This window comes from Copidosoma floridanum, unplaced genomic scaffold, assembly GCF_036245765.1.
Source record: "Copidosoma floridanum isolate Cflo_tuat_1 unplaced genomic scaffold, Cflo_Japanese_pri ptg000007l, whole genome shotgun sequence".
In the NCBI taxonomy this organism is placed as follows: Eukaryota; Metazoa; Arthropoda; class Insecta; order Hymenoptera; family Encyrtidae; genus Copidosoma; species Copidosoma floridanum.
In genome coordinates this window covers 2,184,894-2,197,687 of record NW_028321884.1, presented here as the reverse complement: position 1 = coordinate 2,197,687, position 12,794 = coordinate 2,184,894, and the positions used below count along the sequence as shown (strand labels likewise).

General features: G+C 40.5%; 1 protein-coding gene across 4 annotated transcripts in view; it reads left to right on the top strand.

The window, feature by feature from the left end:
* sm (heterogeneous nuclear ribonucleoprotein L) overlaps positions 1-12,794 on the top strand; it is a 40,445-nt gene that overhangs the window by 21,419 nt on the left and 6,232 nt on the right. For all 4 annotated transcript variants that reach the window (XM_089588964.1, XM_089588963.1, XM_089588962.1 and 1 more), the window contains exons 4-6: positions 1,313-1,398; positions 1,708-1,804; positions 8,574-8,637. In XM_089588964.1, the coding sequence (XP_089445090.1) occupies positions 1,313-1,398; positions 1,708-1,804; positions 8,574-8,637 (247 nt within the window). The remainder of the gene's footprint in view (positions 1-1,312; positions 1,399-1,707; positions 1,805-8,573; positions 8,638-12,794) is intronic.

Sequence of the window (12,794 nt, the reverse complement as noted above, 5' to 3'; positions counted from 1 at the left end):
TGTGCTTTATGACTTAACGGTCGCTCGTTTAGCCCATTCGTCCGTAATAGTTGAGTAAGCCATGAGAAGACAGAGAGAGAGAGAGGTGGAGGGAGTATATAAGAAGGGAAGCCATTGACGAGCTGAAATTTACGATTGACTCGCCTGCCGCTACCTCACACAACTACACAGTGCACTCACTATGAGGATCCGCTCGTTTCACTATATAATACACGGATGGATTGGCACTGACTCTTGAATCAAGCAAAACGCTCCTCTCCTTCCCGTATCGATCGACACCGCAACACCCCTCTGTGGGTGTATGCGTATAATAATATACACGGGACACAAAGTAGGTTTTGTTCGGCATATAGAGCAAGTATATATCTTACTTATGCTCGGTCACCGAGTATACATGACAAGAGAGGGAGAGAAAAGTAATTATACCAAGAGAACACCTACGATGTGTGTACGTCATTTCGGATAAGATTGGCAACTCGTTGGTGCGACAACTGGACCAGAAACTGGGAATGCGCTCGCGCGGACGGCGAATTAGCCGACTCCTGGTTGCACGTATAAATCTGCAGCCGGAGTCGTAGCTATTTAAATATAATCGCGAAATTCGACGTCTCCTCTGCTGAATCCGTAATAGTCTCTCTCTCTCTCTCTCTCGTCGGGGAGAGACGTGCGAGTGAAAATTGCGCAAGAAGCAGCCGACCCGATGTGCGTGCGTGGTTGGGATACACGTATACAAGTATACCAACCGTATGGGGGGGCACAGAATAGCAACAAGGCGGCTAGGAGATGGGGGGAAGGGTGGAATTTGCACGCCCGCTAGACAGTCGGTCAATCAATCAAGCGCCCGGCAAAACTAGACCTAAAAGCACTTTTGGCCCTTTGCCACGTAACGTGTCATCGCTTTGCCCTCGCGCTCCTACGCCATAATATACTCTTCTACGTATATAATCGTTATTATCATCATTGGTATAAAAAATAACGTATATATATACATACGTGAACTGTGTCTCACAGGTGAATGCATGAAAGTAAAGCTCCTCCTGTGGGTACAAGGCGTGATGGACCGTGGGGGATTTTTTTTTCCTCCCCCATTTGTTGGGGGTAAAAAACAAAAGCGTACCTTCCACCGAGAGAGATCGAGTCGCGCGGTGGGTTAACGCGAAAAGGGCTGGGACGATTTTTCTTTGCGGCGAGGAAGAACTGAACTCCTTTGCTCGGAGGAGGAAACGAGGCGTTTCTCAACTTGGGCTCACTCGTTTACGCAACAGGCAAACGGATAAATATAATATACTTGGTGTCTTTTTTTCTGTTTCAGGAAGTCTTGCACGCCATCAGTCACCCGAGCGGTCAGGTGCAGCGCATCGTCATCTTCAAAAAGAATGGCGTCCAGGCCATGGTTGAATATCCTTTTTCATGCAACATTTCCCACTTCTATTGGCTATTTGTAAAAACAAAACAATAATAACGCAACTCGCGACTATTTAGACACGGGCTCGATTAATCATCGTCATTTTAACCCTCGGAGGCGCGAGCATTTCGTTTTAATTAGTTTTTGCGCGCCCAAGGTGCTACACGCGGTTTGACGATGATTAACAAGACGAAGGGAGAATTGAGAAGAGTAGGGTACTCGTTGTTTTTTTTTTTTTTTCATTACCCCAGAGTTATCCATTTGAAGCATAAATGTCCTTAATTGCAATATTTCGGAATCACGTTCGACTCGGTGGAGTCGGCCACCAGAGCGAAAGAGGCTCTTCACGGCGCAGACATATACTCCGGCTGCTGCACATTGAAAATCGACTTTGCCAAGGTGAGTGCGTCCATTTGTTTTTTTCCGTACCCACCCGACTTTTTACACAGCTCCACATCATATTTTTTACCCATTCTCTGCTTCGACGCGTGATTGATTTACACCGAGATCTCATTTTTTTTTTCCGTACGAATAGGTCAGACATATCGAACGCATTAATCCTCTCAAATAAATCAATGGATACTCCACTAAAATAATTTACGGATAAAAAAGAAAGTGTGTGTATATATATGTGAATTATAATGCAAATCAGACGCACCACCTTACTCGACGATAGTGCACACCCCTAGAGATTTGTTATTCCATATGCTACGTGTCTCACCGATGCGCACTTGCAACACACAACACACAAGTACCCGTATGTATTGTGCTGTACACACGAAGCGCGCCCAAAAATAATTCTCCACGCGGGAAAACAAGTGGGAGGCAGATGCTTGATATTCGATATGGGGAGCCGAGGATGGACAGCGCGAGGCGTACGTGAGGGGGTGTAACGACGTCATAATAATAAGGCTTATTTTTTAATCGGTGAAATAAGTATACCTACCATCCAACACGAGTCGCATATATATATATGAATGCATAAATGTCATCTAACGCAAATTGATTCAAAGCGCCGTCGCGAGGCATTATTACATCCACGTACAAGTGGTCCCCGAAACTATGCGTAAACTGTAACTGAGTCATGTGACGAAACTTGTAATTGTATATTTACGCCCGAGGCGGGAAACGGATGCAAACCCCGAGATAAGGGAATAAAGTTAATTACAATGAAGCGAGATGATCCAACCCCTCCTACGAGGAGGCGCGTTTCGACTAAATTTCAAGCGCCCCCCGAGAGAGCACCGCTACGGAGAGACAAAGTTGAGGTGTGCAATCTTAGTCGAAAAGTTATATAAACAGCCTGTCGCGGCATCTTAATGGAAATATCTCGGGGCGGCGACGCATTAAGTACCTCCGGCGATGCATCAGCTTGAAAATCACTCGAGTGTAAAATTTTACAGCTATACGTAGACGTGCCATCGGAGCCGCGATCATCTCTGTGACGTACAACCTCCTTTCTACACGCGAATCGTTTCAAAGCTCGACTTTAGTATCTTGTGCCACCTGCGCGAAAAAAGCATTCGAGTGCGCGTGTGGTAAGATAAAAAAAAAGTGGCGCTCGAGAGTCGGCAGTTGTATCATTAATTATTTTTTACAGCGCTGTGTATATATATGGACTCGGTGGAAGATGGCCGCTTATTTATCATCGAGACGCAACGCAGGCGCGAGTTGTCGAGTGGCCGTAAATTTTCTGGACCATCGAGGCATACGAAAACTCACTCTCGCTGATGTATATAACATCATGTTGCAAAAAGCACTCGTTTATAATATATAGACAGTACGAAGTTTGATATCGAAATACACTTGTCTGGCCTTTTGCTCGACTTTTCGTCGCAATTGCATATACACCCCGGAATTCGGTGTAACGTAATAATGTAGAGAAGGTGCACGAAAATGTAATGAATCAACTTTGTTGTGCGTTCGTCTGCATTTGTCCAAAGTTAAAATTAATGAAAGCAAGCGCACCCGAGGAGACGTTACACGGAGGCTCGCAGATTGCGTTGAATAAAATAAAAGACGTTAAACCTGTGCAGGCGAAGGAGAACAGAGTGTATATTATGCACATGGCGCGGGAGGTGGAGGGGCTTTTTTTTTTTTTTGTTGGTACAGAAGAAGAGGGTGGTCGTGTAAATTAACCCCGGACGCAGAGAGTCCCGAGTTAACAAGCGATTTATGTCAAATTTATAATGTCATTAAACAAACCAACGTTGCCTCTCTCGTTCTCTGGCCTATTAAATTCAGCCGTTAAATTGATCCCGACGCGAGCGGCTAATTGCGCCACGCGACAATTTATTTCGTCTTCGTTTTAATAACTTTGTACACGCTCCCCTCTCGTATCCGCTGCACGAACATCGAACATCTGCTTTCTATCGTTAAATTAATTGTTCTTTTTCTTTTTTTTCTTTTCTAATCACACGAGTCAATTGAATAAAAATAAAATATACACGCTTGACAAAGAGGACATTAATGATCCATATTCAATCGAGTTACATCTATTGTGTTATCCGCTTGCAAGCTCGAGCGGGAAAAAACCAAATTTTATCTACATACGTCCAATTACCACAGGGGTTTTTTTTCTCTCGCAACAAAGGTCCCAATCGTTGTGGGACCCACGTCACGTGCACAATAAACGCGCGCGAGCAACAACCAAAAATCGTCACGCAGGGAGCAAAAGTACACTGGTTAATTCATCGAAACGCGAGATAAAGGGAGGCACGCACATCAGGCGCTAACCAAAAGCGTCGACGGACGCGCGACCGCGTGACAAACGTCGCAAACTACCAAAATATTTATGCGTAAAATACATGAATATGTTTGTCGTATCAATATATATATAAGCGTGATTAGTGCACGCGAAGCAACGACAACGTGGGGGCATTGTCGGCGCTGTTGTATCGATGAAGCGCAAATGCGACATTGAGATAACAACGCAATGGTGTATTTGTATATTAATTTGAACGTGTATGCATTCAACGCACACAAGCGATTGTACACACCGATTGGCCACACGGAGGATTATTGTCCTAAATAATCACTGTTCTCACATGCAAGCACTGAAAACTTCGATGAACAATAAAAGAGCATCGTCAATAAGCATGTATGAACAATAAAGTATGATGTATGACACGTTATTTTTAAGGTACACTGATAACAAAAAATTAAGGTGCGTGTGCACGGTCATTTTGCGTGTAAATATATCGTACATCGAAATTCTCGATGTACGACACAGCGTACACCGAGATTTTCGATGTACGACACAGCGTACACCGAGATTTTCGATGTACGACGCAGGATGCATCCAAAATCTCGGTGAAACTTAAGGTGCCGTGTAGGATATTTATAAGTTGACACTTTACAGGTTATGTGGCTCGTATCATATGGTTGTGAGTATCAAACGTTCCTGGTTACACAAACGCATCATTAAAACTTTGTACCTTGCAACTTATTGAAAAGTCAAACCCTTTATAAAAACTTCCCGTGTATCAATAACTTTATTAACGTATCATTGTATCATGGTATATGGATACAAAATCTCAACTTGGGTGACCGCTTCAACGTACACTGGAAATTTCAGTGAACGCTTCAACGTACACTGGAAATTTCAGTGAATGCAAGAGCGTTCACTGAAAACTTTGGTGTATGTATTGTGACATCGAGATTAGCAGTGTATGCACGCAATATAACCGTGTACATACACCTTAATTTTATGATGCTGCATGCACTTGAAATGTTTGTGTCATACATCGTACTTTTTGGTTACAACACATTAATTAACGAGGACGCTATTTTAAGCACCGACTTTTATTTGGACAATAATCCTCCGTGCAAGTTGATCCGATCGGAAATTGACTCTACGGCAAGTATATGGACCTTACATTTTGCCGGAAAGTACATCATAAACATGATTTGAATTTTTTTATAATTCAAGCGTTTTATATATTTGTCCTCTATGATTATAATTTATACTATATACATCGATAAACATTAGCAACATACACACAACGCGACGTGTTTATTGGGATTCCAAAAGGTCACTTGACTCTCGCGGTATATATAGTCACTTGGGGGAGAAATAACACAGGCCTCAAAGGTGCAATTCTATTTTTATTTTTTTTACACGTTCAACGATTGTAATACGATAAAAGCCTTTCAATAACATGTTTTTGAGGAGATGAAAATACCTTAGCTATTTATCGTATTACAATCGTTGAACGTGTAAAAAAAATAAAAATAGAATTGCACTTACAAGGCCTGTGTTATTTTTCCCCCAATTGACTATATATACCGCGAGAGTCAAGTGACCTTTTGGAATCCTAATACTTTTTCGGAGCAATCTCACCTCTACCTTGTAACGTTCGATATCTTACCTTTGAACGCACACACTAGGATTATTAAACAAAAAGGGGCATGAAAGGACAACACCGAGGAATGGTGAAGGTCGCTGGTCACTATTAACTCGATTTAACAGATCAAGCGAACCCGGAAGGGTGAAGGAATAACCCAAATAATTATAAATCGAAATTGGGGATAAAAAAAGACCATTGAGTTGTACGTTTAATTTATATATTATCATTAAACTCGTTTTCTAAAGACCATAACAGTAATCCAAATTGAACGTCGGTTATACGAAATTACTCCGTTTTGCCAATAAGGACGCTAATGGATTATAATTATGACAAACAATTTCTTTATGAAACATTTGCGTTTCAAGTATTTCCGAAGATTATGAAATAGTTAATAATGATATTAACCAACGCATGAATTAAAAGGAAGAAAGAGATTTATACAAAGTGTTGTAAGGCGCGCAACAAATGACTGCTAACAAAAACTCGATTGGAAAGAGAGGCCTCGTAGCCTTCCAAGCAAGGGAGTCAAAGTTAGAGTGTCAGGTCTCTCTTCTAGCTGCAACATGAGACCTCGGTTTTAGGGCGGCATATGAATCTTCGCTGTCCTTGTTTATGATACCGATGTGCCAGAGAAAGAGACAGGTAGTCGCTTCAAGTCACATATTGTGATTCTTCCATGTAGTGCTAGCGTTAGGCTCGGTGACTGCGGCGCGGGCGACGGTACGGGATGTGCTGCGTAACAAGCTCCCAGAAAATTACCTACTTGATGCGCGAGTGCGCTTGATATTTATGAGCGCCTAATTTTAAATTTACATCGTAACAAACAAAAATGGATACATTTTTATGTAGTTACATGACCGATGGTCACAACCTACGTATTAAATCATGATTAAGGGCCATGTACGGCCAATTCATGGGCACTATATAGTCGTTAGACTACAAGTTTCGCACATACTGACCGGAAAGGTACCTGGTAACCCGACCCATACGGCCCGTGAAGATTCTTTCCGGTAAACATAAACGGGCCGTATACTACCTCTCGGCGTACGGAATCTTTTTCCGATCGGGGAGGTACACGAGGCGTGAAAGCCATCGTCGTCGCATCGTATCATCGGAACACGTCGCAATGCACGCGCTTACGTATAGACAATGGCCGCCTGTTGGAGAAAGACAGTCGTTACGTAAGAGAGAGAGGTTGGCTCGCGTCTCGCAAAAAAAAAAAGGGCCGCCGCAGCGCACGCATCGGCTGCTCTCGCTCACAAAGGCGCGTAATACGCCGTCCCGTCCGTCGGTCGATTTCTGTGGATCCAAAATAAATCGGGGAAATTTATAGGCACGCCCTAATCAGGTTAATTGGAAATGCGAGGACCCACATACGCACGTATAGAGGAAGAAAGAGCCGGACTGTCGTTATCGCATTTGGGGGTAAGGGAAGGCTTGGAATTCTTCTATTCCTCCTGCCTGCATCCGAATGAAGAATCGTCGCGAAAGATCGAGAGCGTGTGACTGCAGTGCTCTGCCTTTCGATCGTTATATTTACGGTTTTGCGAAGCACGCGGACATAAATCCACGTCTCTCTGCCACGTATGTGTGTGTGTGTGCAAGTACATATAAGATAGAGAAAGAAGAAGCGACGTTTATGAGGCGTAAACGGCTTTTCGGAGCTTCGGAGATTGAGAGGAGGGGGGACGGGGCGCTGGTGGCTTCTTCTGGACTATTTTATACTCCTCTCGGCTATTAGCTTCTGCATTTTGTCTTCGCTCGTTATAAGTATACACAAGGAGGACCAAACGCGGCAAGTGCTGGTCCCTCGTTGTTTAATTGTTGGCCGTTTCTGAGAATCTCCTCCTCGTCAAAGTAAGTGCTTGGAGATGAAAAAAAGAAAAACGAGTTTTTTGCCTAAAAATACATGTATGTACTCGCTATACTTGATTTGCGGAGTTGGAAAAAAAAAAAAAAAATATAACAATGGATCTTTCCTGCCAGACGTATATAGGATCGAAATAATTCACCAAAGGCCGCGCGTGAACTCGATTCGTTCAAGAGAACTTAATTACAAAATTCACGATGGAGGAGAGCCGTCGTTGTAAATTCCTGAAGCGCAGAGTGTATCTATACGCACGCGAGCGAGCCGACAGGTGCAACGGCGACAACGGTACGATCCCCCTCGGCTCGGCTATTTCGATGAGGCTCGCCAAGTGCAGGCAGAGACAGAGAGACCCCAAGAATCAAAACATTGGCTCTTCTTGTCCTCGCCGATACTGCCTGATACTCTTCCCCCCCCCTTCCTTTTGCGATATCGATCCGTTAAATTGGCTCTGTTACAATTGGTTTTCTTCTACGGGGTCTTCCAAGCGCACGTGTTGGGTACTTTGAATTCTGGAGTACATCTTATTCGAATAAATTTATTTGAAAAAAAAAAAAAAAAAATCACCGCAGGGGGTAAAATTTCTGCAGTGCCAGAGATACAGAGCTCCTTTTGACGTTAATGAACATGAGCTTGTGTGTACACACGGCGCACTCGGGAAACTAAAATATCGTTTACAGCCTGACGTTTGTCCGACACACACCCGGCGGGGGGGGGGCTCGAGAGAAGATTACCCTTATGGGTCTTCTCTCTGATCTATTTATGCAGCGACGCCGTTAAATCTCAGCTACTTCTTTTCACCTGCGCCTCTTCCCTTTTCCTCTCTGTCATTCTGCACAAATTTAACGTCTTCTTCTTCTATGTTTCTTGGTTGGATTTTGACTGAAAGTGTATCGAATACTTTTGATGCAGTCAATCGTTTAATTGATCGATGACGTGTTTTGTGTTGCAGCCGACGAAATTGAACGTTTACAAAAATGATTCGGAGAGCTGGGACTACACCACGCCTGCGATCGGTAAGTTTGGAATTCCTCGTCAAACATAGTTTTAAGGAATCAAAGTTTAATGGTCGATGGATTGCTTTGGCTTTTTTTTTTTTTTTTTTTTTTTCTACGTTTATTTATTATTTACTTGAAAGTGCCAAACAACATTCTCAACTAAGTACCATTGAACTTTTGCGAGGGAAAAAAATAAAAGGATAACCAATTCAATCCAACAAAATTTTACATGCACCACTTAACCATCGAATATACAATATAGACTTTCGAAGAAAACAAAAGATATAACACTCAACTCATTGTAACGTAATGTGGGCCTCGAGCAACAAATTAATGTACCTCTATGCAATTTTTTTTTTTCTACCAGCCCAACTCTCTGTACCGCATGCAAATATACATATCATACGATTTATACGAAAAAATAAAAACACGTGTAAATGTCCAAACATAAATATATATAACACGACATCCATCGAGAATCCGAGTAAAACAAAAAAAAAAAAAAAAGGCAATGTTTTGACATCTCGCAAACGGGGTAGAAATTATTGTTTGTTTCTTCTTTCGCTCCACCTTGCACAGATGTACGGGTGTAATATGCTCATGCATGCAAATCTCTCGGGAAGCCGTTGATCCCAAACGAAAGAAGAACACCTATTGTATTTATTTTAAAAAAAGCTGCCCGCAATATCAGCCGTATCGCGTTATTTTTAAAATTTTCGGGATGTAAAAATAGAGGGTGGGAGAAATAGTGAAAATAGAGGGGTGGGAGGGAAGTCAGGTGGAAGCGCACAATCGTGTGCTCCAAGCTATTTCTAAATGAGACGAGCGCCCGCCGGAAGAATGCGGACTCGGGGCCCAAAAGTTCCGAATCATCGCGAGTCGAGAATGATCGCGCGCTTGATTTCCTTCGCGGTCTTTAATCACTGTCTCGTGTCTTGCGCGACGCGAATCTGACGAATTTCAAACTAAAAGTGTCACACCACCACCACCACTACCCGTACAATGTACAAAAATAATCCAGAGGTTTTTCCACTCGCGGACAAATGGTGCCCCACTGCGAGGGACGGTATACGTCACACAATGTGTTTTCATTTTTTTTTTTTTTCTCGATTTATTGGTACCCCCGGGATTTATGGCTCTTACACGCTCATCGTTTGGATTGATTCACAAAACATGTGTATACGTTCAACCGTAGGGGGAAAAACAATTTTTTTTTCCGTTTTCGAAAATTCATTAAATTCCTTTGGCCATAAATCCGATTGTATCGCGAGCCATTCGTTGGTGAGGGTGAAAAATCAATACGGAAGATGTGGCTACGAGCAGGTGTATGTATATTGTTACGTGGATATCGAACGCAATCGTAAGCAAATGCACGACAAGCGGTAAACAATGACACATATCTGTCTTCGTGTGTGCTTACACATGGGAATGGTATGACCCGCAGGAAATACACGATTAGAAAGAAAACAGCGACACGGCAAACACGTCCTCCACCACGTCATTGCAAATTAATGTTAACGACCACATAATTACTGCGTATATACATATTTTGATACAAAAAGACCAAAGCCTGAGTAAGCTCGGCTCATGAGCTCAGAGTGCAAAGGTAATTTACGACTCGATATATCTATATTTGGGGGCAAGAGGGATTGGTATTTTTTCCTTGCTTATCTACGGATATAGATGTGTGTAAAATGTGGTAAATTCGAGCTTACGAAGGCTTTGTTGTATACTCATATCACGTCATTTCTATGTGCTTGTGTATGTCATATTATATACGCGCGTGTGTAAAATATTCTTTCTATGTATTTTTACAGCACACCGTACTCCTTCTTCCGTCTTATACTTTTGATTTGTTTGTGTAGTTTTCTACAAGAGGAGCCTGGTATTACGTCATTCGGAAAACTAATTCATACATATTTAGGCAACTGCATTTTTGTACATAACTTTTTCACTTATACAATATTCAAACGTGTTTATAAAAATATTTGCCTTTCGTTGTTCATACAAAATAAAAAAACATCAACTAAAATTTCTCTTTTTTTAGCATAATAATATTTTTACATTTCAAAGAGTACATTATTTCTTTTTTGAAATTTATGTAGAATCCATTTCAAGTGATTTTTGTGTTTTCTTTATTTGTCACCATTTCATACTGATTTTTAATGATTAATTTTTCGCTTTTTTGTAATATGCCCAAAGCTGAGTTACGATATTCTGTACCGTTATCTGATTTTACGTGACTGTTAAATGTTGAAACTTTATCTTTGCATTTTTCTCCTCTATAAAGCATATTTTAAAAAAAAGTAGTGTTAATAACAGTATATTTTTATGTTATAAAATGGTTTTTAAAGTTTTTCTAGTATATTTTTACGTTTAAATGGACAAGCAAATGAAAGACGACCAGTAGAATTTGCATTTTTCGCCGCGTATGAACTGGTGGGCTCTTTCCATTTGTATGTATGTCAAAAAGAATGAGAAAAAAGTACAAAAAGGAGGAAGCAAAGAAAAAGGAAAGTAATGAAAAAAAAAAAAAAAAAAGAAAAAAAAAATGTATAAGTTGGCAAACGAGCACTCGTTTTTTGTGAAAGACGAAGGAACTTTATGATGGATACTTGATCAAAAAAAAAAAAAAAACAAAAAACAAAAACCACAATTACAATTGAAACTTGTAACACTTTTTTCTTTGCTTTTTATACACTTTTACACTTTTCTCCCGGTTTTCATCTTTTCTGTTCCTCTATTTTCTTTTGATAAAAATCTTTTCGATAGACGAAACAAGTAGTTGTTTAAAAAAGAATAATATCTTTCACTTATTTCATTCTCATTTTATACATGCATCAAATTAGTGAAGAAAAATACCTGCTCTGTCACTATAATTATTCACTAGTGTCACAACCTCTTCAAATTTTTTTTTTATCACACGTAACTTGATCGTGAATACAAATTTTTTTCCACACGTATTTATTATTGTTTTAAATTATGGCCTTCATTTTTCATACATTTTAGTTTACGAAAATTAAGTAATTAAAATAAACAACTATGAACGTAGCAAGAAAAGTTAATGTTCCTGTCTTTGGAGTCTCTGGGTCACGTATTCCATTTCTGATGAATTTTTCACTAATGTTGGTAACTGTTGAATGCTAGCGTTTTATGTATATTTTATATGTATGTATGTACGTTTGTATATATACATACATTACATGATTCCTCTTGTTCTTTCCAAGAAAGGCTTCCAATGCACTCTCACAGACAAACATTCAGTCGACCACTGGACCCTTTCAAAAATAAAAATATATATATATATGTATATTCATATATTTTGACAAAATTACTGTTTTATGTATCGTATACGAATAATGTATTTGTACGTGCAAGTAAGTCTGTACACACATTTCCAGAAACTTGTGATGATAAAAAAAACCTTGTACCACATAAATATGTACGTGTGTAATATTCCAAATTAGATGATATGCAATAAACATTGAGATTCAGTGGAAAAATCGGGACGATCTTTCCTCTTGCTTACAGTATCAAAAAATATATGTTAACCACTACAACAACAACAATAACAACAGTAACAACACCGTCATGACAACCAACAACAACAACAGTATACAACATCAACATCATCAACCACGTAAAAGCAAGACAAAAACAAAAAAAAAACAAAAAAAAATAATAATAATGGACCTTTTAAGGCTGACTAACAAGTTAGTGTATGAGTATTTTTTGATTTCTGTTTTTCTTGTCACTGTGAAGAAAAAGAGAATGATTGTAATGAAGTATAATAACAAAAACTCACGCCCAAAGCGGGAGGAAAGGCAAAAAGGTGTTATGTTGGAATGTTTGTCTGTGTGCAGATGCAGCCATCTCAGTTGTTGACATGAGGTGATCAGAAAGGGAGAGACGGGGCTTCTCAGAGAAAGAGCGATGAAGCGCTGAAGGACAGGAAATGGAAATTGGAAATGGAAAATGGTGGAAAAGGGAGCTGAAACGGAGGAGGGAGAGCGAGAGAGATGGATTGTAATTATTATGGTGACCGCACTCGTGGCTGTGGTTCTTCCTCTCGTAAGCGTGTTCGCTTTTTGAAAAAAAAAAAAAAAAAAAAAAACCTGAAATTGAACCAGACACGCTCCGTTGTACCGTCGTCTCTCTCGCTCTCTATTCTTAGC